The 22,815-nt window shown below is 49.5% G+C and overlaps 1 protein-coding gene across 1 annotated transcript in view; it reads right to left on the reverse strand.

The window, feature by feature from the left end:
- The window catches only part of scn5lab (sodium channel, voltage gated, type V-like, alpha b), a 257,645-nt gene that overhangs the window by 11,223 nt on the left and 223,607 nt on the right, over window positions 1-22,815 (reverse strand). Inside the window, exon 28 of the mRNA XM_038305734.1 lies at window positions 511-564. Within this exon, the coding sequence (XP_038161662.1) occupies window positions 511-564 (54 nt within the window). The remainder of the gene's footprint in view (window positions 1-510; window positions 565-22,815) is intronic.

A 22,815-nucleotide genomic window follows, 5' to 3' on the forward strand; every position in this document is an offset into this window, starting at 1 on the left:
GCTACATGCTAACTTACGCTTCTGGGCAAGCTACATGCTAACTTACGCTTCTGGGCAAGCTACATGCTAACTTACGGTTCTGGGCGAGCTACATGCTAACTTATGGCTCTGGGTGAGCTACATGCTAACTTACGCTTCTGGGCAAGCTACATGCTAACTTACGGTTCTGGGCGAGCTACATGCTAACTTATGGCTCTGGGCGAGCTACATGCTAACTTATGGCTCTGGGCGAGCTACATGCTAACTTACGCTTCTGGGCAAGCTACATGCTAACTTACGGTTCTGGGCGAGCTACATGCTAACTTACGGCTCTGGGCGAGCTACATGCTAACTTATGGCTCTGGGCGAGCTACATGCTAACTTACGGCTCTGGGCAAGCTACATGCTAACTTACGGCTCTGGGCAAGCTACATGCTAACTTATGGCTCTGGGCAAGCTACATGCTAACTTATGGCTCTGGGTGAGCTACATGCTAACTTACGGCTCTGGGCGAGCTACATGCTAACTTACGGCTCTGGAGTCCACAGCAGCGTACATGATATCCATCCAGCCTTTAAACGTTGCCTGGAAACAAGAAAAGCAACAGAAACTTTAAACACTGAATTTTTTATCCACTATAAAACAACATGGAAGACAGTTAGCCCACATCATCAGGCGTCCACCACCGTGCCTGAACATGGTGATGATGTCGGAGCACTTCAGCTGCCCTTTAGTTTGGTAGCGTTATAAAACCCTTGCAGATGCTAAATCCCAGCTTCTGATTGGCTGCTGCCGCGATGAGGGAATCAAACTGGACATAACATCCATTAAATGGTCCTGAAGGAGAACAGCCTCTAATAATCTGCCTTCTCACTTCCCTGCATCAGAAAAGAAAACATCATCTGAGCTGCTGTTTCCGAGCAGGTCAAGTGAGTTTCTCTGCATCGCCACGGCAACGCTTTGCTCATTTCCTGCACTCCAATGATAAAGTGCAGTTGATTTGGCAGTAATTTTACAGAAGGAAAGAACAATCCCTGCTGCTGGTTTTCTGAATATAAAGATGTTCCCTCCGTCCTCTAAGTGGGGGCAGCAGGAGGAAAGATGGAAAGGAGCTCTAATGTGAGGGGGCGTCTGGCGGCTGTCACTCCGAGACCGTCGTCCCGGGTTACCACCTGCGATTGTTGTTTCAAATGAGCGGTTAATGTGAAACACGCTCAGACATTTTTAAATCACAGCCAGCTTCAAACATCCTGCAGCTTTTTTAGGGTTTGCTAATGAAGCTGTTCGCTCTGAGGAGCTCCAAGGTCTGCAGCACCTTCTATACATCAGCAGCTCTGAGGAGCTCCAAGGTCTGCAGCACCTTCTATACATCAGCAGCTCTGAGGAGCTCCAAGGTCTGCAGACCTTCTATACAATTCCGCAAGGGGGCGGGGGGGAGGATTTTTGAGGTGCTCCAAGCGTTCTGACAGCACCCTTCTCATTAACAGCCACAGCAGCCTCATCCGGGAGGAGCTCCAAGGTCCTGCCATGCACCCCGTCCCTACTACATCAACGCCGCTTGAGCCCTCCGAGCTTCCAAGGTCTTGCCGCACTGCCCCCACCCCTCCCTCCCCCTACGCCTCCCAGCAGCCGCTCCAGCCCCCGCCTAGGAAGCTCACAAGGTCTGCACCCCCCCTCGAACTCCCCCACCTCCCTTCTATCCCTACCCCCATCAGCAGCTCACCCCCTGCTCCAGGTGCCCAGCTCAAGGTCTGCCAGCAGCCTCATTCTAATACATGTTCTCTGCAGCCTTGTCCCGGAGCTCCAGGTCTGCGAGCACCTTCTATACATCAGCAGCCTCTGAGGAGCTCCAAGGGCTGCAGCAAAACCTTCTATACATCCCCCCCACCCCCCCCACCCCCCCCTCCCCCCCCCCGCCCCACCAGCCCCCCACCCCCGCCACCCTCCCCCCTCGGAGCCCCGAGAGCCGAGCCCACCTCCCGCCCCCCTCCCTACTAATGATGCCGCACGCTCCACCTGTGAAGTCTCGCCCCCCGCCAGAACGAGAGAGTAAGTTTAAGCTTAGTTCATTATAGTCACTACTGTTAATTCGGGGGAATCTCACGTGTAGCGCCTATACGAGGGTCAACAATCGGTTCACCACCTGGGTCGCGTATGACGCTTGCAAAGCGCTCGTGAGGAGAGTCGTCCTGCATGTCTGGCGAGTACTCTGCAGCACCCTTTCCTACCTATCATCATCTAGCCAGATGCTCTGCAGAGGTAGCTCCACAGGTCTGCAGGCACCAGCACTTCTATTCCATCAGAAGCTCTGGTCCCCTGGGAGCTCCAAGGTCTGCGCAGCCACCTTCTTCCTTATACATCAGCATGCTTCTGAAAGTGAGGAGGCTTCTTCTTAAGGTCGTGCACGAGCTCAACCTTCTCTGACCCTCAGCCAGCCTCACTCTGAGGAGCTCCCCTTCCTAGGGAGTCTGCTCAGCTACCTTCTATACATGCCCAGCAGCTCCTGAGGGAGCTTAAGCTCCCTCTAGGGGTCTCTTTGCAAGCACCTTATATACGATAGCAGCTTCAAGCACTCCTTCTGTAAGGAGGCTCCCTAGGTTCTTGCAGCCCTCCCCCAGCACACTTCTCCCCATACCATCAGCCCAGCTATGAGGAGAAGAGCTCCTAAGGTCTTGCAGCACACCCCACCCCTCTCTATACAATCTGCAGCAGTACTGAGGAGCTCTCTGCCCCCCTGACCTAAGGCTCTCATGCACGCCCCCCCCTACGCACTTTCTTATACTCAGCAGCTCTGAGGAGCTCCAAGGTCCGGCAGCCCATTCTATACATAAGAGGGGTGGGGGGGCCTTTCCTATGAAGGTGAGGAGCGCTAAGGTCGGTCCGCAACCTTCTATTCCACATCAGCACGCTCTGAGGAGCTCACAAGGTCTGCAGCACCTTCATTATACATCAGCAGCTCTGAGGGGCTCTAAGGTCTGCAGCACCTTCTATACATCAGCAGCTCTGAGGAGCTCTAAGGTCTGCAGCACCTTCTATACATCAGCAGCTCTGAGGAGCTCTAAGGTCTGCAGCACCTTCTATACATCAGCAGCTCTGAGGGGCTCTAAGGTCTGCAGCACCTTCTATACATCAGCAGCTCTGAGGAGCTCTAAGGTCTGCAGCACCTTCTATACATCAGCAGCTCTGAGGAGCTCCAAGGTCTGCAGCACCTTCTATACATCAGCAGCTCTGAGGAGCTCTAAGGTCTGCAGCACCTTCTATACATCAGCAGCTCTGAGGGGCTCTAAGGTCTGCAGCACCTTCTATACATCAGCAGCTCTGAGGAGCTCCAAGGTCTGCAGCACCTTCTATACATCAGCAGCTCTGAGGGGCTCCAAGGTCTGCAGCACCTTCTATACATCAGCAGCTCTGAGGAGCTCCAAGGTCTGCAGCACCTTCTATACATCAGCAGCTCTGAGGAGCTCTAAGGTCTGCAGCACCTTCTATACATCAGCAGCTCTGAGGAGCTCTAAGGTCTGCAGCACCTTCTATACATCAGCAGCTCTGAGGAGCTCTAAGGTCTGCAGCACCTTCTATACATCAGCAGCTCTGAGGAGCTCCAAGGTCTGCAGCACCTTCTATACATCAGCAGCTCTGAGGAGCTCTAAGGTCTGCAGCACCTTCTATACATCAGCAGCTCTGAGGAGCTCTAAGGTCTGCAGCACCTTCTATACATCAGCAGCTCTGAGGAGCTCCAAGGTCTGCAGCACCTTCTATACATCAGCAGCTCTGAGGAGCTCCAAGGTCTGCAGCACCTTCTATACATCAGCAGCTCTGAGGAGCTCCAAGGTCTGCAGCACCTTCTATACATCAGCAGCTCTGAGGAGCTCCAAGGTCTGCAGCACCTTCTATACATCAGCAGCTCTGAGGAGCTCCAAGGTCTGCAGCACCTTCTATACATCAGCAGCTCTGAGGAGCTCCAAGGTCTGCAGCACCTTCTATACATCAGCAGCTCTGAGGAGCTCCAAGGTCTGCAGCACCTTCTATACATCAGCAGCTCTGAGGAGCTCCAAGGTCTGCAGCACCTTCTATACATCAGCAGCTCTGAGGAGCTCCAAGGTCTGCAGCACCTTCTATACATCAGCAGCTCTGAGGAGCTCCAAGGTCTGCAGCACCTTCTATACATCAGCAGCTCTGAGGAGCTCCAAGGTCTGCAGCACCTTCTATACATCAGCAGCTCTGAGGAGCTCCAAGGTCTGCAGCACCTTCTATACATCAGCAGCTCTGAGGAGCTCCAAGGTCTGCAGCACCTTCTATACATCAGCAGCTCTGAGGAGCTCCAAGGTCTGCAGCACCTTCTATACATCAGCAGCTCTGAGGAGCTCCAAGGTCTGCAGCACCTTCTATACATCAGCAGCTCTGAGGAGCTCCAAGGTCTGCAGCACCTTCTATACATCAGCAGCTCTGAGGAGCTCCAAGGTCTGCAGCACCTTCTATACATCAGCAGCTCTGAGGAGCTCCAAGGTCTGCAGCACCTTCTATACATCAGCAGCTCTGAGGAGCTCCAAGGTCTGCAGCACCTTCTATACATCAGCAGCTCTGAGGAGCTCCAAGGTCTGCAGCACCTTCTATACATCAGCAGCTCTGAGGAGCTCCAAGGTCTGCAGCACCTTCTATACATCAGCAGCTCTGAGGAGCTCCAAGGTCTGCAGCACCTTCTATACATCAGCAGCTCTGAGGAGCTCCAAGGTCTGCAGCACCTTCTATACATCAGCAGCTCTGAGGAGCTCCAAGGTCTGCAGCACCTTCTATACATCAGCAGCTCTGAGGAGCTCCAAGGTCTGCAGCACCTTCTATACATCAGCAGCTCTGAGGAGCTCCAAGGTCTGCAGCACCTTCTATACATCAGCAGCTCTGAGGAGCTCCAAGGTCTGCAGCACCTTCTATACATCAGCAGCTCTGAGGAGCTCCAAGGTCTGCAGCACCTTCTATACATCAGCAGCTCTGAGGAGCTCCAAGGTCTGCAGCACCTTCTATACATCAGCAGCTCTGAGGAGCTCCAAGGTCTGCAGCACCTTCTATACATCAGCAGCTCTGAGGAGCTCCAAGGTCTGCAGCACCTTCTATACATCAGCAGCTCTGAGGAGCTCCAAGGTCTGCAGCACCTTCTATACATCAGCAGCTCTGAGGAGCTCCAAGGTCTGCAGCACCTTCTATACATCAGCAGCTCTGAGGAGCTCATAGGTCTGCAGCACCTTCTATACATCAGCAGCTCTGAGGAGCTCCAAGGTCTGCAGCACCTTCTATACATCAGCAGCTCTGAGGAGCTCTAAGGTCTGCAGCACCTTCTATACATCAGCAGCTCTGAGGAGCTCCAAGGTCTGCAGCACCTTCTATACATCAGCAGCTCTGAGGAGCTCTAAGGTCTGCAGCACCTTCTATACATCAGCAGCTCTGAGGAGCTCTAAGGTCTGCAGCACCTTCTATACATCAGCAGCTCTGAGGAGCTCCAAGGTCTGCAGCACCTTCTATACATCAGCAGCTCTGAGGAGCTCTAAGGTCTGCAGCACCTTCTATACATCAGCAGCTCTGAGGAGCTCCAAGGTCTGCAGCACCTTCTATACATCAGCAGCTCTGAGGGGCTCTAAGGTCTGCAGCACCTTCTATACATCAGCAGCTCTGAGGAGCTCTAAGGTCTGCAGCACCTTCTATACATCAGCAGCTCTGAGGGCTCTAAGGTCTGCAGCACCTTCTATACATCAGCAGCTCTGAGGAGCTCCAAGGTCTGCAGCACCTTCTATACATCAGCAGCTCTGAGGAGCTCTAAGGTCTGCAGCACCTTCTATACATCAGCAGCTCTGAGGGGCTCTAAGGTCTGCAGCACCTTCTATACATCAGCAGCTCTGAGGAGCTCTAAGGTCTGCAGCACCTTCTATACATCAGCAGCTCTGAGGAGCTCTAAGGTCTGCAGCACCTTCTATACATCAGCAGCTCTGAGGAGCTCTAAGGTCTGCAGCACCTTCTATACATCAGCAGCTCTGAGGAGCTCTAAGGTCTGCAGCACCTTCTATACATCAGCAGCTCTGAGGAGCTCTAAGGTCTGCAGCACCTTCTATACATCAGCAGCTCTGAGGAGCTCCAAGGTCTGCAGCACCTTCTATACATCAGCAGCTCTGAGGAGCTCCAAGGTCTGCAGCACCTTCTATACATCAGCAGCTCTGAGGAGCTCCAAGGTCTGCAGCACCTTCTATACATCAGCAGCTCTGAGGAGCTCCAAGGTCTGCAGCACCTTCTATACATCAGCAGCTCTGAGGAGCTCCAAGGTCTGCAGCACCTTCTATACATCAGCAGCTCTGAGGAGCTCCAAGGTCTGCAGCACCTTCTATACATCAGCAGCTCTGAGGAGCTCCAAGGTCTGCAGCACCTTCTATACATCAGCAGCTCTGAGGAGCTCCAAGGTCTGCAGCACCTTCTATACATCAGCAGCTCTGAGGAGCTCCAAGGTCTGCAGCACCTTCTATACATCAGCAGCTCTGAGGAGCTCCAAGGTCTGCAGCACCTTCTATACATCAGCAGCTCTGAGGAGCTCCAAGGTCTGCAGCACCTTCTATACATCAGCAGCTCTGAGGAGCTCCAAGGTCTGCAGCACCTTCTATACATCAGCAGCTCTGAGGAGCTCCAAGGTCTGCAGCACCTTCTATACATCAGCAGCTCTGAGGAGCTCAAGGTCTGCAGCACCTTCTATACATCAGCAGCTCTGAGGAGCTCCAAGGTCTGCAGCACCTTCTATACATCAGCAGCTCTGAGGAGCTCCAAGGTCTGCAGCACCTTCTATACATCAGCAGCTCTGAGGAGCTCCAAGGTCTGCAGCACCTTCTATACATCAGCAGCTCTGAGGAGCTCCAAGGTCTGCAGCACCTTCTATACATCAGCAGCTCTGAGGAGCTCTAAGGTCTGCAGCACCTTCTATACATCAGCAGCTCTGAGGAGCTCCAAGGTCTGCAGCACCTTCTATACATCAGCAGCTCTGAGGAGCTCCAAGGTCTGCAGCACCTTCTATACATCAGCAGCTCTGAGGAGCTCTAAGGTCTGCAGCACCTTCTATACATCAGCAGCTCTGAGGAGCTCCAAGGTCTGCAGCACCTTCTATACATCAGCAGCTCTGAGGAGCTCCAAGGTCTGCAGCACCTTCTATACATCAGCAGCTCTGAGGAGCTCCAAGGTCTGCAGCACCTTCTATACATCAGCAGCTCTGAGGAGCTCTAAGGTCTGCAGCACCTTCTATACATCAGCAGCTCTGAGGAGCTCCAAGGTCTGCAGCACCTTCTATACATCAGCAGCTCTGAGGAGCTCCAAGGTCTGCAGCACCTTCTATACATCAGCAGCTCTGAGGAGCTCCAAGGTCTGCAGCACCTTCTATACATCAGCAGCTCTGAGGAGCTCTAAGGTCTGCAGCACCTTCTATACATCAGCAGCTCTGAGGAGCTCCAAGGTCTGCAGCACCTTCTATACATCAGCAGCTCTGAGGAGCTCCAAGGTCTGCAGCACCTTCTATACATCAGCAGCTCTGAGGAGCTCCAAGGTCTGCAGCACCTTCTATACATCAGCAGCTCTGAGGAGCTCTAAGGTCTGCAGCACCTTCTATACATCAGCAGCTCTGAGGAGCTCCAAGGTCTGCAGCACCTTCTATACATCAGCAGCTCTGAGGAGCTCTAAGGTCTGCAGCACCTTCTATACATCAGCAGCTCTGAGGAGCTCCAAGGTCTGCAGCACCTTCTATACATCAGCAGCTCTGAGGAGCTCTAAGGTCTGCAGCACCTTCTATACATCAGCAGCTCTGAGGAGCTCCAAGGTCTGCAGCACCTTCTATACATCAGCAGCTCTGAGGAGCTCCAAGGTCTGCAGCACCTTCTATACATCAGCAGCTCTGAGGAGCTCTAAGGTCTGCAGCACCTTCTATACATCAGCAGCTCTGAGGAGCTCCAAGGTCTGCAGCACCTTCTATACATCAGCAGCTCTGAGGAGCTCTAAGGTCTGCAGCACCTTCTATACATCAGCAGCTCTGAGGAGCTCAAGGTCTGCAGCACCTTCTATACATCAGCAGCTCTGAGGAGCTCTAAGGTCTGCAGCACCTTCTATACATCAGCAGCTCTGAGGAGCTCCAAGGTCTGCAGCACCTTCTATACATCAGCAGCTCTGAGGAGCTCCAAGGTCTGCAGCACCTTCTATACATCAGCAGCTCTGAGGAGCTCCAAGGTCTGCAGCACCTTCTATACATCAGCAGCTCTGAGGAGCTCTAAGGTCTGCAGCACCTTCTATACATCAGCAGCTCTGAGGAGCTCCAAGGTCTGCAGCACCTTCTATACATCAGCAGCTCTGAGGAGCTCTAAGGTCTGCAGCACCTTCTATACATCAGCAGCTCTGAGGAGCTCCAAGGTCTGCAGCACCTTCTATACATCAGCAGCTCTGAGGAGCTCCAAGGTCTGCAGCACCTTCTATACATCAGCAGCTCTGAGGAGCTCTAAGGTCTGCAGCACCTTCTATACATCAGCAGCTCTGAGGAGCTCCAAGGTCTGCAGCACCTTCTATACATCAGCAGCTCTGAGGAGCTCCAAGGTCTGCAGCACCTTCTATACATCAGCAGCTCTGAGGAGCTCTAAGGTCTGCAGCACCTTCTATACATCAGCAGCTCTGAGGAGCTCCAAGGTCTGCAGCACCTTCTATACATCAGCAGCTCTGAGGAGCTCTAAGGTCTGCAGCACCTTCTATACATCAGCAGCTCTGAGGAGCTCCAAGGTCTGCAGCACCTTCTATACATCAGCAGCTCTGAGGAGCTCCAAGGTCTGCAGCACCTTCTATACATCAGCAGCTCTGAGGAGCTCCAAGGTCTGCAGCACCTTCTATACATCAGCAGCTCTGAGGAGCTCCAAGGTCTGCAGCACCTTCTATACATCAGCAGCTCTGAGGAGCTCCAAGGTCTGCAGCACCTTCTATACATCAGCAGCTCTGAGGAGCTCCAAGGTCTGCAGCACCTTCTATACATCAGCAGCTCTGAGGAGCTCCAAGGTCTGCAGCACCTTCTATACATCAGCAGCTCTGAGGAGCTCCAAGGTCTGCAGCACCTTCTATACATCAGCAGCTCTGAGGGCTCTAAGGTCTGCAGCACCTTCTATACATCAGCAGCTCTGAGGAGCTCCAAGGTCTGCAGCACCTTCTATACATCAGCAGCTCTGAGGAGCTCTAAGGTCTGCAGCACCTTCTATACATCAGCAGCTCTGAGGAGCTCCAAGGTCTGCAGCACCTTCTATACATCAGCAGCTCTGAGGAGCTCTAAGGTCTGCAGCACCTTCTATACATCAGCAGCTCTGAGGAGCTCTAAGGTCTGCAGCACCTTCTATACATCAGCAGCTCTGAGGAGCTCCAAGGTCTGCAGCACCTTCTATACATCAGCAGCTCTGAGGAGCTCTAAGGTCTGCAGCACCTTCTATACATCAGCAGCTCTGAGGAGCTCCAAGGTCTGCAGCACCTTCTATACATCAGCAGCTCTGAGGGGCTCTAAGGTCTGCAGCACCTTCTATACATCAGCAGCTCTGAGGAGCTCTAAGGTCTGCAGCACCTTCTATACATCAGCAGCTCTGAGGAGCTCTAAGGTCTGCAGCACCTTCTATACATCAGCAGCTCTGAGGGGCTCTAAGGTCTGCAGCACCTTCTATACATCAGCAGCTCTGAGGAGCTCTAAGGTCTGCAGCACCTTCTATACATCAGCAGCTCTGAGGAGCTCCAAGGTCTGCAGCACCTTCTATACATCAGCAGCTCTGAGGAGCTCTAAGGTCTGCAGCACCTTCTATACATCAGCAGCTCTGAGGGGCTCTAAGGTCTGCAGCACCTTCTATACATCAGCAGCTCTGAGGAGCTCCAAGGTCTGCAGCACCTTCTATACATCAGCAGCTCTGAGGGGCTCCAAGGTCTGCAGCACCTTCTATACATCAGCAGCTCTGAGGAGCTCCAAGGTCTGCAGCACCTTCTATACATCAGCAGCTCTGAGGAGCTCTAAGGTCTGCAGCACCTTCTATACATCAGCAGCTCTGAGGAGCTCTAAGGTCTGCAGCACCTTCTATACATCAGCAGCTCTGAGGAGCTCTAAGGTCTGCAGCACCTTCTATACATCAGCAGCTCTGAGGAGCTCTAAGGTCTGCAGCACCTTCTATACATCAGCAGCTCTGAGGAGCTCTAAGGTCTGCAGCACCTTCTATACATCAGCAGCTCTGAGGGCTCTAAGGTCTGCAGCACCTTCTATACATCAGCAGCTCTGAGGAGCTCTAAGGTCTGCAGCACCTTCTATACATCAGCAGCTCTGAGGAGCTCCAAGGTCTGCAGCACCTTCTATACATCAGCAGCTCTGAGGAGCTCCAAGGTCTGCAGCACCTTCTATACATCAGCAGCTCTGAGGAGCTCCAAGGTCTGCAGCACCTTCTATACATCAGCAGCTCTGAGGAGCTCCAAGGTCTGCAGCACCTTCTATACATCAGCAGCTCTGAGGAGCTCCAAGGTCTGCAGCACCTTCTATACATCAGCAGCTCTGAGGAGCTCCAAGGTCTGCAGCACCTTCTATACATCAGCAGCTCTGAGGAGCTCCAAGGTCTGCAGCACCTTCTATACATCAGCAGCTCTGAGGAGCTCCAAGGTCTGCAGCACCTTCTATACATCAGCAGCTCTGAGGAGCTCCAAGGTCTGCAGCACCTTCTATACATCAGCAGCTCTGAGGAGCTCCAAGGTCTGCAGCACCTTCTATACATCAGCAGCTCTGAGGAGCTCCAAGGTCTGCAGCACCTTCTATACATCAGCAGCTCTGAGGAGCTCCAAGGTCTGCAGCACCTTCTATACATCAGCAGCTCTGAGGAGCTCCAAGGTCTGCAGCACCTTCTATACATCAGCAGCTCTGAGGAGCTCCAAGGTCTGCAGCACCTTCACCTTCTATACATCAGCAGCTCTGAGGAGCTCCAAGGTCTGCAGCACCTTCTATACATCAGCAGCTCTGAGGAGCTCCAAGGTCTGCAGCACCTTCTATACATCAGCAGCTCTGAGGAGCTCCAAGGTCTGCAGCACCTTCTATACATCAGCAGCTCTGAGGAGCTCCAAGGTCTGCAGCACCTTCTATACATCAGCAGCTCTGAGGAGCTCCAAGGTCTGCAGCACCTTCTATACATCAGCAGCTCTGAGGAGCTCCAAGGTCTGCAGCACCTTCTATACATCAGCAGCTCTGAGGAGCTCCAAGGTCTGCAGCACCTTCTATACATCAGCAGCTCTGAGGAGCTCCAAGGTCTGCAGCACCTTCTATACATCAGCAGCTCTGAGGAGCTCCAAGGTCTGCAGCACCTTCTATACATCAGCAGCTCTGAGGAGCTCCAAGGTCTGCAGCACCTTCTATACATCAGCAGCTCTGAGGAGCTCCAAGGTCTGCAGCACCTTCTATACATCAGCAGCTCTGAGGAGCTCCAAGGTCTGCAGCACCTTCTATACATCAGCAGCTCTGAGGAGCTCCAAGGTCTGCAGCACCTTCTATACATCAGCAGCTCTGAGGAGCTCCAAGGTCTGCAGCACCTTCTATACATCAGCAGCTCTGAGGAGCTCCAAGGTCTGCAGCACCTTCTATACATCAGCAGCTCTGAGGAGCTCCAAGGTCTGCAGCACCTTCTATACATCAGCAGCTCTGAGGAGCTCCAAGGTCTGCAGCACCTTCTATACATCAGCAGCTCTGAGGAGCTCCAAGGTCTGCAGCACCTTCTATACATCAGCAGCTCTGAGGAGCTCCAAGGTCTGCAGCACCTTCTATACATCAGCAGCTCTGAGGGCTCTAAGGTCTGCAGCACCTTCTCTACATCAGCAGCTCTGAGGAGCTCCAAGGTCTGCAGCACCTTCTATACATCAGCAGCTCTGAGGAGCTCTAAGGTCTGCAGCACCTTCTATACATCAGCAGCTCTGAGGAGCTCCAAGGTCTGCAGCACCTTCTATACATCAGCAGCTCTGAGGAGCTCTAAGGTCTGCAGCACCTTCTATACATCAGCAGCTCTGAGGAGCTCTAAGGTCTGCAGCACCTTCTATACATCAGCAGCTCTGAGGAGCTCCAAGGTCTGCAGCACCTTCTATACATCAGCAGCTCTGAGGAGCTCTAAGGTCTGCAGCACCTTCTATACATCAGCAGCTCTGAGGAGCTCCAAGGTCTGCAGCACCTTCTATACATCAGCAGCTCTGAGGGGCTCTAAGGTCTGCAGCACCTTCTATACATCAGCAGCTCTGAGGAGCTCTAAGGTCTGCAGCACCTTCTATACATCAGCAGCTCTGAGGGGCTCTAAGGTCTGCAGCACCTTCTATACATCAGCAGCTCTGAGGAGCTCCAAGGTCTGCAGCACCTTCTATACATCAGCAGCTCTGAGGAGCTCTAAGGTCTGCAGCACCTTCTATACATCAGCAGCTCTGAGGGGCTCTAAGGTCTGCAGCACCTTCTATACATCAGCAGCTCTGAGGAGCTCTAAGGTCTGCAGCACCTTCTATACATCAGCAGCTCTGAGGGGCTCTAAGGTCTGCAGCACCTTCTATACATCAGCAGCTCTGAGGAGCTCTAAGGTCTGCAGCACCTTCTATACATCAGCAGCTCTGAGGAGCTCTAAGGTCTGCAGCACCTTCTATACATCAGCAGCTCTGAGGAGCTCTAAGGTCTGCAGCACCTTCTATACATCAGCAGCTCTGAGGAGCTCCAAGGTCTGCAGCACCTTCTATACATCAGCAGCTCTGAGGAGCTCCAAGGTCTGCAGCACCTTCTATACATCAGCAGCTCTGAGGAGCTCCAAGGTCTGCAGCACCTTCTATACATCAGCAGCTCTGAGGAGCTCCAAGGTCTGCAGCACCTTCTATACATCAGCAGCTCTGAGGAGCTCCAAGGTCTGCAGCACCTTCTATACATCAGCAGCTCTGAGGAGCTCCAAGGTCTGCAGCACCTTCTATACATCAGCAGCTCTGAGGAGCTCCAAGGTCTGCAGCACCTTCTATACATCAGCAGCTCTGAGGAGCTCCAAGGTCTGCAGCACCTTCTATACATCAGCAGCTCTGAGGAGCTCCAAGGTCTGCAGCACCTTCTATACATCAGCAGCTCTGAGGAGCTCCAAGGTCTGCAGCACCTTCTATACATCAGCAGCTCTGAGGAGCTCCAAGGTCTGCAGCACCTTCTATACATCAGCAGCTCTGAGGAGCTCCAAGGTCTGCAGCACCTTCTATACATCAGCAGCTCTGAGGAGCTCCAAGGTCTGCAGCACCTTCTATACATCAGCAGCTCTGAGGAGCTCTAAGGTCTGCAGCACCTTCTATACATCAGCAGCTCTGAGGAGCTCCAAGGTCTGCAGCACCTTCTATACATCAGCAGCTCTGAGGAGCTCCAAGGTCTGCAGCACCTTCTATACATCAGCAGCTCTGAGGAGCTCCAAGGTCTGCAGCACCTTCTATACATCAGCAGCTCTGAGGAGCTCCAAGGTCTGCAGCACCTTCTATACATCAGCAGCTCTGAGGAGCTCTAAGGTCTGCAGCACCTTCTATACATCAGCAGCTCTGAGGAGCTCCAAGGTCTGCAGCACCTTCTATACATCAGCAGCTCTGAGGAGCTCTAAGGTCTGCAGCACCTTCTATACATCAGCAGCTCTGAGGAGCTCTAAGGTCTGCAGCACCTTCTATACATCAGCAGCTCTGAGGAGCTCCAAGGTCTGCAGCACCTTCTATACATCAGCAGCTCTGAGGAGCTCCAAGGTCTGCAGCACCTTCTATACATCAGCAGCTCTGAGGAGCTCCAAGGTCTGCAGCACCTTCTATACATCAGCAGCTCTGAGGAGCTCTAAGGTCTGCAGCACCTTCTATACATCAGCAGCTCTGAGGAGCTCTAAGGTCTGCAGCACCTTCTATACATCAGCAGCTCTGAGGAGCTCCAAGGTCTGCAGCACCTTCTATACATCAGCAGCTCTGAGGAGCTCCAAGGTCTGCAGCACCTTCTATACATCAGCAGCTCTGAGGAGCTCTAAGGTCTGCAGCACCTTCTATACATCAGCAGCTCTGAGGAGCTCCAAGGTCTGCAGCACCTTCTATACATCAGCAGCTCTGAGGAGCTCCAAGGTCTGCAGCACCTTCTATACATCAGCAGCTCTGAGGAGCTCCAAGGTCTGCAGCACCTTCTATACATCAGCAGCTCTGAGGAGCTCTAAGGTCTGCAGCACCTTCTATACATCAGCAGCTCTGAGGAGCTCCAAGGTCTGCAGCACCTTCTATACATCAGCAGCTCTGAGGAGCTCTAAGGTCTGCAGCACCTTCTATACATCAGCAGCTCTGAGGAGCTCCAAGGTCTGCAGCACCTTCTATACATCAGCAGCTCTGAGGAGCTCTAAGGTCTGCAGCACCTTCTATACATCAGCAGCTCTGAGGAGCTCCAAGGTCTGCAGCACCTTCTATACATCAGCAGCTCTGAGGAGCTCCAAGGTCTGCAGCACCTTCTATACATCAGCAGCTCTGAGGAGCTCTAAGGTCTGCAGCACCTTCTATACATCAGCAGCTCTGAGGAGCTCCAAGGTCTGCAGCACCTTCTATACATCAGCAGCTCTGAGGAGCTCTAAGGTCTGCAGCACCTTCTATACATCAGCAGCTCTGAGGAGCTCCAAGGTCTGCAGCACCTTCTATACATCAGCAGCTCTGAGGAGCTCCAAGGTCTGCAGCACCTTCTATACATCAGCAGCTCTGAGGAGCTCCAAGGTCTGCAGCACCTTCTATACATCAGCAGCTCTGAGGAGCTCTAAGGTCTGCAGCACCTTCTATACATCAGCAGCTCTGAGGAGCTCCAAGGTCTGCAGCACCTTCTATACATCAGCAGCTCTGAGGAGCTCTAAGGTCTGCAGCACCTTCTATACATCAGCAGCTCTGAGGAGCTCCAAGGTCTGCAGCACCTTCTATACATCAGCAGCTCTGAGGAGCTCCAAGGTCTGCAGCACCTTCTATACATCAGCAGCTCTGAGGAGCTCTAAGGTCTGCAGCACCTTCTATACATCAGCAGCTCTGAGGAGCTCCAAGGTCTGCAGCACCTTCTATACATCAGCAGCTCTGAGGAGCTCTAAGGTCTGCAGCACCTTCTATACATCAGCAGCTCTGAGGAGCTCTAAGGTCTGCAGCACCTTCTATACATCAGCAGCTCTGAGGAGCTCCAAGGTCTGCAGCACCTTCTATACATCAGCAGCTCTGAGGGGCTCTAAGGTCTGCAGCACCTTCTATACATCAGCAGCTCTGAGGAGCTCCAAGGTCTGCAGCACCTTCTATACATCAGCAGCACTGAGGAGCTCCAAGGTCTGCAGCACCTTCTATACATCAGCAGCTCTGAGGAGCTCTAAGGTCTGCAGCACCTTCTATACATCAGCAGCTCTGAGGAGCTCCAAGGTCTGCAGCACCTTCTATACATCAGCAGCTCTGAGGAGCTCCAAGGTCTGCAGCACCTTCTATACATCAGCAGCTCTGAGGGGCTCTAAGGTCTGCAGCACCTTCTCTACATCAGCAGCTCTGAGGAGCTCCAAGGTCTGCAGCACCTTCTATACATCAGCAGCTCTGAGGAGCTCCAAGGTCTGCAGCACCTTCTATACATCAGCAGCTCTGAGGAGCTCTAAGGTCTGCAGCACCTTCTATACATCAGCAGCTCTGAGGGGCTCTAAGGTCTGCAGCACCTTCTATACATCAGCAGCTCTGAGGAGCTCCAAGGTCTGCAGCACCTTCTATACATCAGCAGCTCTGAGGAGCTCCAAGGTCTGCAGCACCTTCTATACATCAGCAGCTCTGAGGAGCTCCAAGGTCTGCAGCACCTTCTATACATCAGCAGCTCTGAGGAGCTCCAAGGTCTGCAGCACCTTCTATACATCAGCAGCTCTGAGGAGCTCTAAGGTCTGCAGCACCTTCTATACATCAGCAGCTCTGAGGAGCTCCAAGGTCTGCAGCACCTTCTATACATCAGCAGCTCTGAGGAGGAACAACATTAATAGTAACTCCCTTCTAATCACATTTGATGCATTTAATATTTCATCATTACGTTTTGATTATCTAGGCTAATAAATGCAGTCCAGTTATTGATCTAGTGTTTAAGTACAGATTTACAAACGTATAAAAATATTCACTTATTTATAAAAAGGTTTTGAAGGTAATGTTTAATGAAACAATTGAATATTTAGACGCTAAGATCATTTTTCTGTAGCAGAGATGTCTTTTATATTTGCTGTGTTCTGAATGGAACTGAAATGAATGTTGGCCCCACGCCATCCTGTAAATCCTGATCAGTTATCATGGCAACATTTTTGCTGCGTAGCTCATAGCTTAGCATAAATGGGGGTTAGCCTGGATGTTTGCAACTTGTGCCAAATGGATGTCAAACTGTATTAGAATTACATTGGCGTTAGCAAAAACACAGCTGGAGCTGATCGTCTAAGAAAAGATGAGCCAGCATCACTAAATTCAGACTGATCTCTGCTGGCTTCAGGTGGAGCCACACCAATCCTACAGACGTTAAGATATTACAGCAGCAGACATTCAAAACCGCCCTTCACAACCAAACGCAAATGGAATGGCAGCCAACTTCCCTGCAACTCCCAGCAAAATCCCCTCCATGAACCCAACATTTATTTCTACTCTGACTCCATCCTTTCACTGAATTACAGGGTCTGACCAGGAGATGGCGCTGCTCTATAGATCTTAATGTCCACAAATCATTACAGACATAATATTTTAGTATAAAGATTGATGATTAAAAAGGAATTATAGGGGACCAGTCAAGGATCAACCAAGGACCAGAAAAGGATCAACCAAGGGCCAGCCAAGGACCAGAAAAGGATCAACCAAGGGCCAGCCAAGGACCAGAAAAGGACCAGCCAAGGACCAACCCAGGACCAGAAAAGGATCAACCAAGGGCCAGTCAAGGACCAGCCAAAGACTAGCCAAGGACCAGCCAAGGACAAGAAAAGGACCAGCCAAGGACAAGAAAAGGACCAGCCAAGGACCAGAAAAGGATCAAACAAGGGCCAGCCAAGGACCAGCCAAGGACAAGAAAAGGATCAAACAAGGGCCAGCCAAGGACAAGAAAAGGACCATCCAAGGTCCAGAAAAGGATCAAACAAGGGCCAGCCAAGGACCAGAAAAGGACCAGCCAAGGACCAGAAAAGGACCAACCAAGGGCCAGCCAAGGACCAGCCAAAGACTAGCCAAATACCAGCTAAGGACCAGAAAATGATCAACCAAGGGCCAGTCAAGGACCAGCCAAAGACTAGCAAAGGACCAGCCAAGGACAAGAAAAGGACCAGCCAAGGACCGGAAAAGGACCAGCCAAGGACCAGCCAAAGACTAGCCAAGCACCAAACAAGGACAGAAAAGGACCACCCAAGGACCAGAAAAGGATTAACCAAGGGCCAGCCAAGGACCAGCCAAAGACTAGCCAAATACCAGCTAAGGACCAGAAAATGATCAACCAAGGGCCAGCCAAGGACCAGAAAAGGACCAACCAAGGGCCAGCCAAGGACAAGAAAATGACCATCCAAGGACCAGAAAAGGACCAACCAAGGGCCAGCCAAGGACCAGAAAAGGACCAACCAAGGGCCAGCCAAGGACAAGAAAAGGACCATCCAAGGACCAGAAAAGGATCAACCAAGGGCCAGCCAAGGACCAGAAAAGGACCAACCAAGGGCCGGCCAAGGACCAGCCAAGGACCAGCCAAATACTAGCCAAGGGCCAGCCAATGACCAGAAAAGGACCAGCCTTGGACCAAACAAGGATCAACCAAGGGCCAGCCAAGGACCAGCCAAAGACTAGCCAAGGGCCAGCCAATGACCAAAAAAAGGGCCAGTAAAGGAGCAGCCAAGGGCGAACAAAGGACCAACCAAGGACCAGCCAAGGGCGAACAAAGGACCAACCAAGGACCAACCAAGGACCAGCCAATGACCAAAAAAAGGGCCAGTAAAGGAGCAGCCAAGGGCCAGCCAAGGAAAGTGGGGACATTTTTGAATGGCTACTACTGTAAAGCCTCCTTGGACTGTATTAAGTGCCGTACAGATGCAGGCCAGTTATCATTTAAAATGGTAACAGGCATAGAGGCTCATATCACACAGACTACATCAAGCAGCACCCTGGCTGCAGCCTGGACCACATCAGGATGCTGATGTAAATCCAGAAGAACTGTCCCAGAATGTTCTCCCTATGGAAGCTGAGCTGATGGTCTCATCCGGGTCAGAACCGGCCGACACCTGCATGTTCCGAACCACCTTTGGCTTCAGAACAGCAGATAAAGCAGCAGGTAGTCAATGACTGCTGTCACGTCCAAGTTTCTAACGTATTCATTCAAAAAATAATCTTCTCTTTTACAGTTGCCTTTTGTATCTATGCTTCTTTTTCTATGTCTGCTTCTGTCTCCTTGAACCCCAGTGGGCCTCAGCAGATGGCCGCTCACACTGAGCCTGGTTCTGCTGGAGGTTTCTTCCTGTTCAAAGGGAGTTTTTCCTCTCCACTGTCGCTACAAGCATGCTTAGTGTGAGGGATTGCTGAAGAGTCAATGAGTCGATGCAATCAGCTGGTTTTCCTTAGATAGAAAACTTTGAATCAATCTGACTGGATTGGTTGGAGCTATAGAAATAAATTGAGTAGAATTGAATTGCAGTTTTTTTCCATAAAACTTCTTAAAATACAAAAAAGATTTTTTTTTTTTTAATCGCTCTCTGAATTCCTGGAAAGTGAGCAGATGGCTGAAAAAAGCAGCGATACGCATAAAAGCTGCATCCTGAAACCTCTCAGGACGCTAATGGACAGGTTTCCCCCGCTGACGTCGCTCCGTCCGACAGCAACGTGATGCCATGTGCTGAGAGACACGTTACCAAGGCAACCGCTTCAGAACAACTCTTAAGGTCTAATTTACTGGCAGCTCATCCACACTTTGCCCTGCTTTGTTCTCCTCCTCTGTTTGTGAAGAGCAGCTCAAGATCTTCAATATCCCGTCTCTCCTGCTTCAATTTGTTTAATGAAGTCATTCTGATTTCTAGATCCTTCCTTTTTTATCTTTAAGCCTCACGAATTCTGTTTCTCCTTTCCACAAACTTCCCCGCCCTCCTGTCTTTCTTTTATTCTTAGATCCTGTTTTTTCTAACTGTACCTGTAATTTAATCCCCCCCAGTTTACAGCAATACCTCCACTACCGACTCAAGTCTCTAAAAATAAAAGCTTTTTAGAGGCTGATTGATTGGAGGCTCTCAGGACGCCTGAGGTGGGCGGAAAAAAAGAGGAGAGAAGAGGTGGAAAAGAGGATATGAAGGAATCCTGTTGGTATTTTGTTCATTTTAAAGAGAAAATAAAGAGATCTAACTTATCTCTGTCATTAAAACATAAAAAACATTAAATAAACAAAAAAACTGATAGAAAATAATCAGAAAGTGTCTCCAAAATGAACCCCACACTGGGGTGGAGGTTGCTCCTCCTGTAGAATGAGGGTAACACATCAGCAATGTCAGAGAAACTGTTGTTAAAGGAGGATACCTATGGCAGGCCATTTTGACATTTAATAACTTGACTGACTATATATTCGAGATGTCTCAAATACATTTCTTCCAAGTCAAAATGAACAATTCAGATATGTAAAATAATAGGGATGCAGGATATAATCGGCCCCCTATCGGTATCGGCCTTAAAACTGAATATCGGACATCGGTATTTAACCCGATATTTGATCAGCTTCTGCGTTTCTAAAGTCTAAAAAAAAATAAAATAAAATACTACTTCTTCTTCTTCCTCAAAAACTTATTTTTTACAGACTTAAAAACTTCTAAAGACGAGGGAAAAAATATTGATCCATTAAAATATCCCAATATCTTCATATGCTGATATATTGCCATTTAAAAACACCATATCAATCTCTTTTACTAATGAAATATTGCTATATGTCATCGTTATGCTACGAAATCCCCCGAAAATTCACAAAATGTTGCCATATTTTTATATGTTGATATATTGACGCGGTATCAATCTATTTTACTAACAAAATCTCACAAGAATTTGCAAAATATCACGAGAGTTTGTAACAGAACCATGAAATTTCACCAGATTTTGAAAGTAAAATAGATCGATACCGCGTTTTTAAAAATCTATTTGATATCAGCATATGAAAATATATTTGAGTATATTATTTTTCAAAGTGTCAGAAATGGATAACAAAGCTGCTATTTTCAATGACTACTTATTTTTGTCCAGCTTTAACATCGGTATCGATATCGGTTATCGGCTACATGAGTTTTAAAATATCGGATATCGGATATCGGCCAAAATCGCAATATCGTGCATCCCTATAAAATAACATTCTTCCTATCTAAAAAAGAGCTTCTTTTTTGCTCCGTTCCGTCCAGGTCAAGATCCGCAGTTAAAATCACATCAAACAGGAAAAATAATGTTGAGAAAATCCGGTTTTTCAAATTAAAATACTGTAACGATGGATTGGTAGCTACTAATTATAGAATAATTCTTAAAAATTCCCCAAATTAAATTAAATAATTGGATACAAACTATTATTACTTCTACAGACCAGGAAGCAGATTTCTCATCTAAATCAAAATATTTATTTTATACCGAGAGGCTTAAAAGTTTAATCAAATCCAGTCAAAAGAAATGATGAGTTACATAGATCATAAAAACAGTTTTGTTTGATCCTAGTTATTACAAAAATCCAAAACAAAAACTGAACACATGCTGGACGCTGATGGGGATTATTTTAATCTGTCATATTAAATCCGTTAATTTGACTATGAATTTAACAGCTATAGCGGCGTGGAGGACGTGGGATTTCAGGGTTAGTTTCCCCCTCTGAAGGCAAAGATGATGAGGAAGCAGGAGGAAGCGCCGCTGTGACGCGTCTACAGCCCGTTTCCCTCTCAGGTCTTGCAGGAGCAGGTGGGCGGCTGGACGCTGAATGCAGCGAAGCTGAACTTTAGAGGTTCGGACACTTCCTGTTGAGTTTTTCTCTGCGGAACCCGGAGTCTGAATCAGGAGCCCCAGACTTTCTCCACGGCCGTGTGGGAGCTGCTGTCTCTCCCTATTCTAACTTAAAGGTGACCTTCTGAATGACGGCGAGGCTGCAGGCGGCCTCCAGCTGCTCTGGAACTGACCTTTAAACACATGTGGCGGGCAGGAGGCAAGAGACCGCCCTTACAGCCGCCATTACTCCCACGCCGCCCTGTTTCCTCTGGTTTTACCTGGATCTGATCTTATTTTCTACAAATTAGTTTGACATGAGAAGATCTTTTATTTCAGGAGAAAGTTGATTGGGTTAAAGATAAATCCTGGTTTATTTCACCCATTTTGGATCTGATCAACCTTTAAATGACCGTTATTAGCCGTTATCAGTCAGGCTGAGCCTCCTCTACTTTCTTCTTACGACTGATAATATGCAGTTTATTATTGATAACTGCTGCTTTGGCCGCTTCTTAAAGGAAAAGTCGCTCATATTCAGAATTCAAACGTCTGAAAGTACTTTAAATATGAAATTATTACATCCTGATCAATTCTATTCAGTTTATTTCTATAGCTCCAATTCACATCATGTCATCTCAGGTCACTTTCCAGTTCACCAGATCATCCAGATTGATTTAAAGTTCCAAAAGGGCCAAAAACTCACACTAAGCATGCTTGTAGCGACAGTGGAGAGGAAAAACTCCCTTTGAACAGGAAGAAACCTCCAGCAGAACCAGGCTCAGTGTGAGCGGCCATCTGCTGAGGCCCACTGGGGTTCAAGGAGACAGAAGCAGACGTAGAAAAAGAAGCATAGATACAAAAGGCAACTGTAAAAGTGTTGCATCATTCATTGCATTGTCAGTTTCACTATAGCTCTGGTGAATTTCAATGGTGAAGTCCTCTGGAAATCTTCAATAATTGTTGTTGATTGCAGATGTGTCTAGTAGTTCCCATTGATTTAGCTTGTAAAGATGATCCATTGACTGATTGATCCTTGCTGACTGGAATTTTCCTTTAAAACTTAAGTTTCACTTTGTCGACCACTATGGACACGTTAGACATTGCTGGAAAACTTAGATTCTCCATAATTCAAACACCAAGTTCATTTTATGGATGCAGCGGGCATTAAAGCACAATTAACACAGATATAGCAGCATGGTAAGCCATAAATACGTCAACCTACCTTTGAAGGCGTCTGGAATAAAAAACCAATCTGGAATTGTTTATATTCCATCCTTTCATAAGGGTTCAGAGATTAAAAGTAATCCAGTAATTCGTAATAAAAATATTCCATGATGAACAAATCGTCACATAACATCAGGGTTTTTTTGACATGAGAAAAGTTAGCTGGTCATAGCTAATGCTTAGCATCTTGCTAATATTTACTTCCTAATACTTATTTCCTCGGTTGTTAGTCTGCGATATTTGGTACGTTTTATTTACATCGTCTTCTAACCTACAGGACAAAAGTGTTTTTTTTCTGACTCGATTAGAGTCAGGGACAGCCGCTGAAGTCTAACAAACACTCCATGCCTGACAGCCAATGACGCAGCGAGTAGAGCGATATTACGCCTCCTAGAGTCCTGCTGTTATTGGTTAAAACCATGTGAGCTGTTTGGTACGGAAGAGGATTAGGGCCACTGGAAAAAAAATAAAAGTTAACAGATGTTTTAATTTTATTTCAGTTTAATATGGGAAAAAAGTCAGAATTCTGACTTTTTTCTCCAAATTCTGTCTTTCTTTATTGTCAGAATTCGATCAGAATTCTGATTTTATTGAGTCCTGCTGTTATTGGTTAAAATCATATGAGCTGTTTGG

The sequence above is a fragment of the Cyprinodon tularosa genome, unplaced genomic scaffold (genome assembly GCF_016077235.1).
Source record: "Cyprinodon tularosa strain WSP-4 unplaced genomic scaffold, ASM1607723v1 ctg562, whole genome shotgun sequence".
Classification (NCBI taxonomy): domain Eukaryota; kingdom Metazoa; phylum Chordata; class Actinopteri; order Cyprinodontiformes; family Cyprinodontidae; genus Cyprinodon; species Cyprinodon tularosa.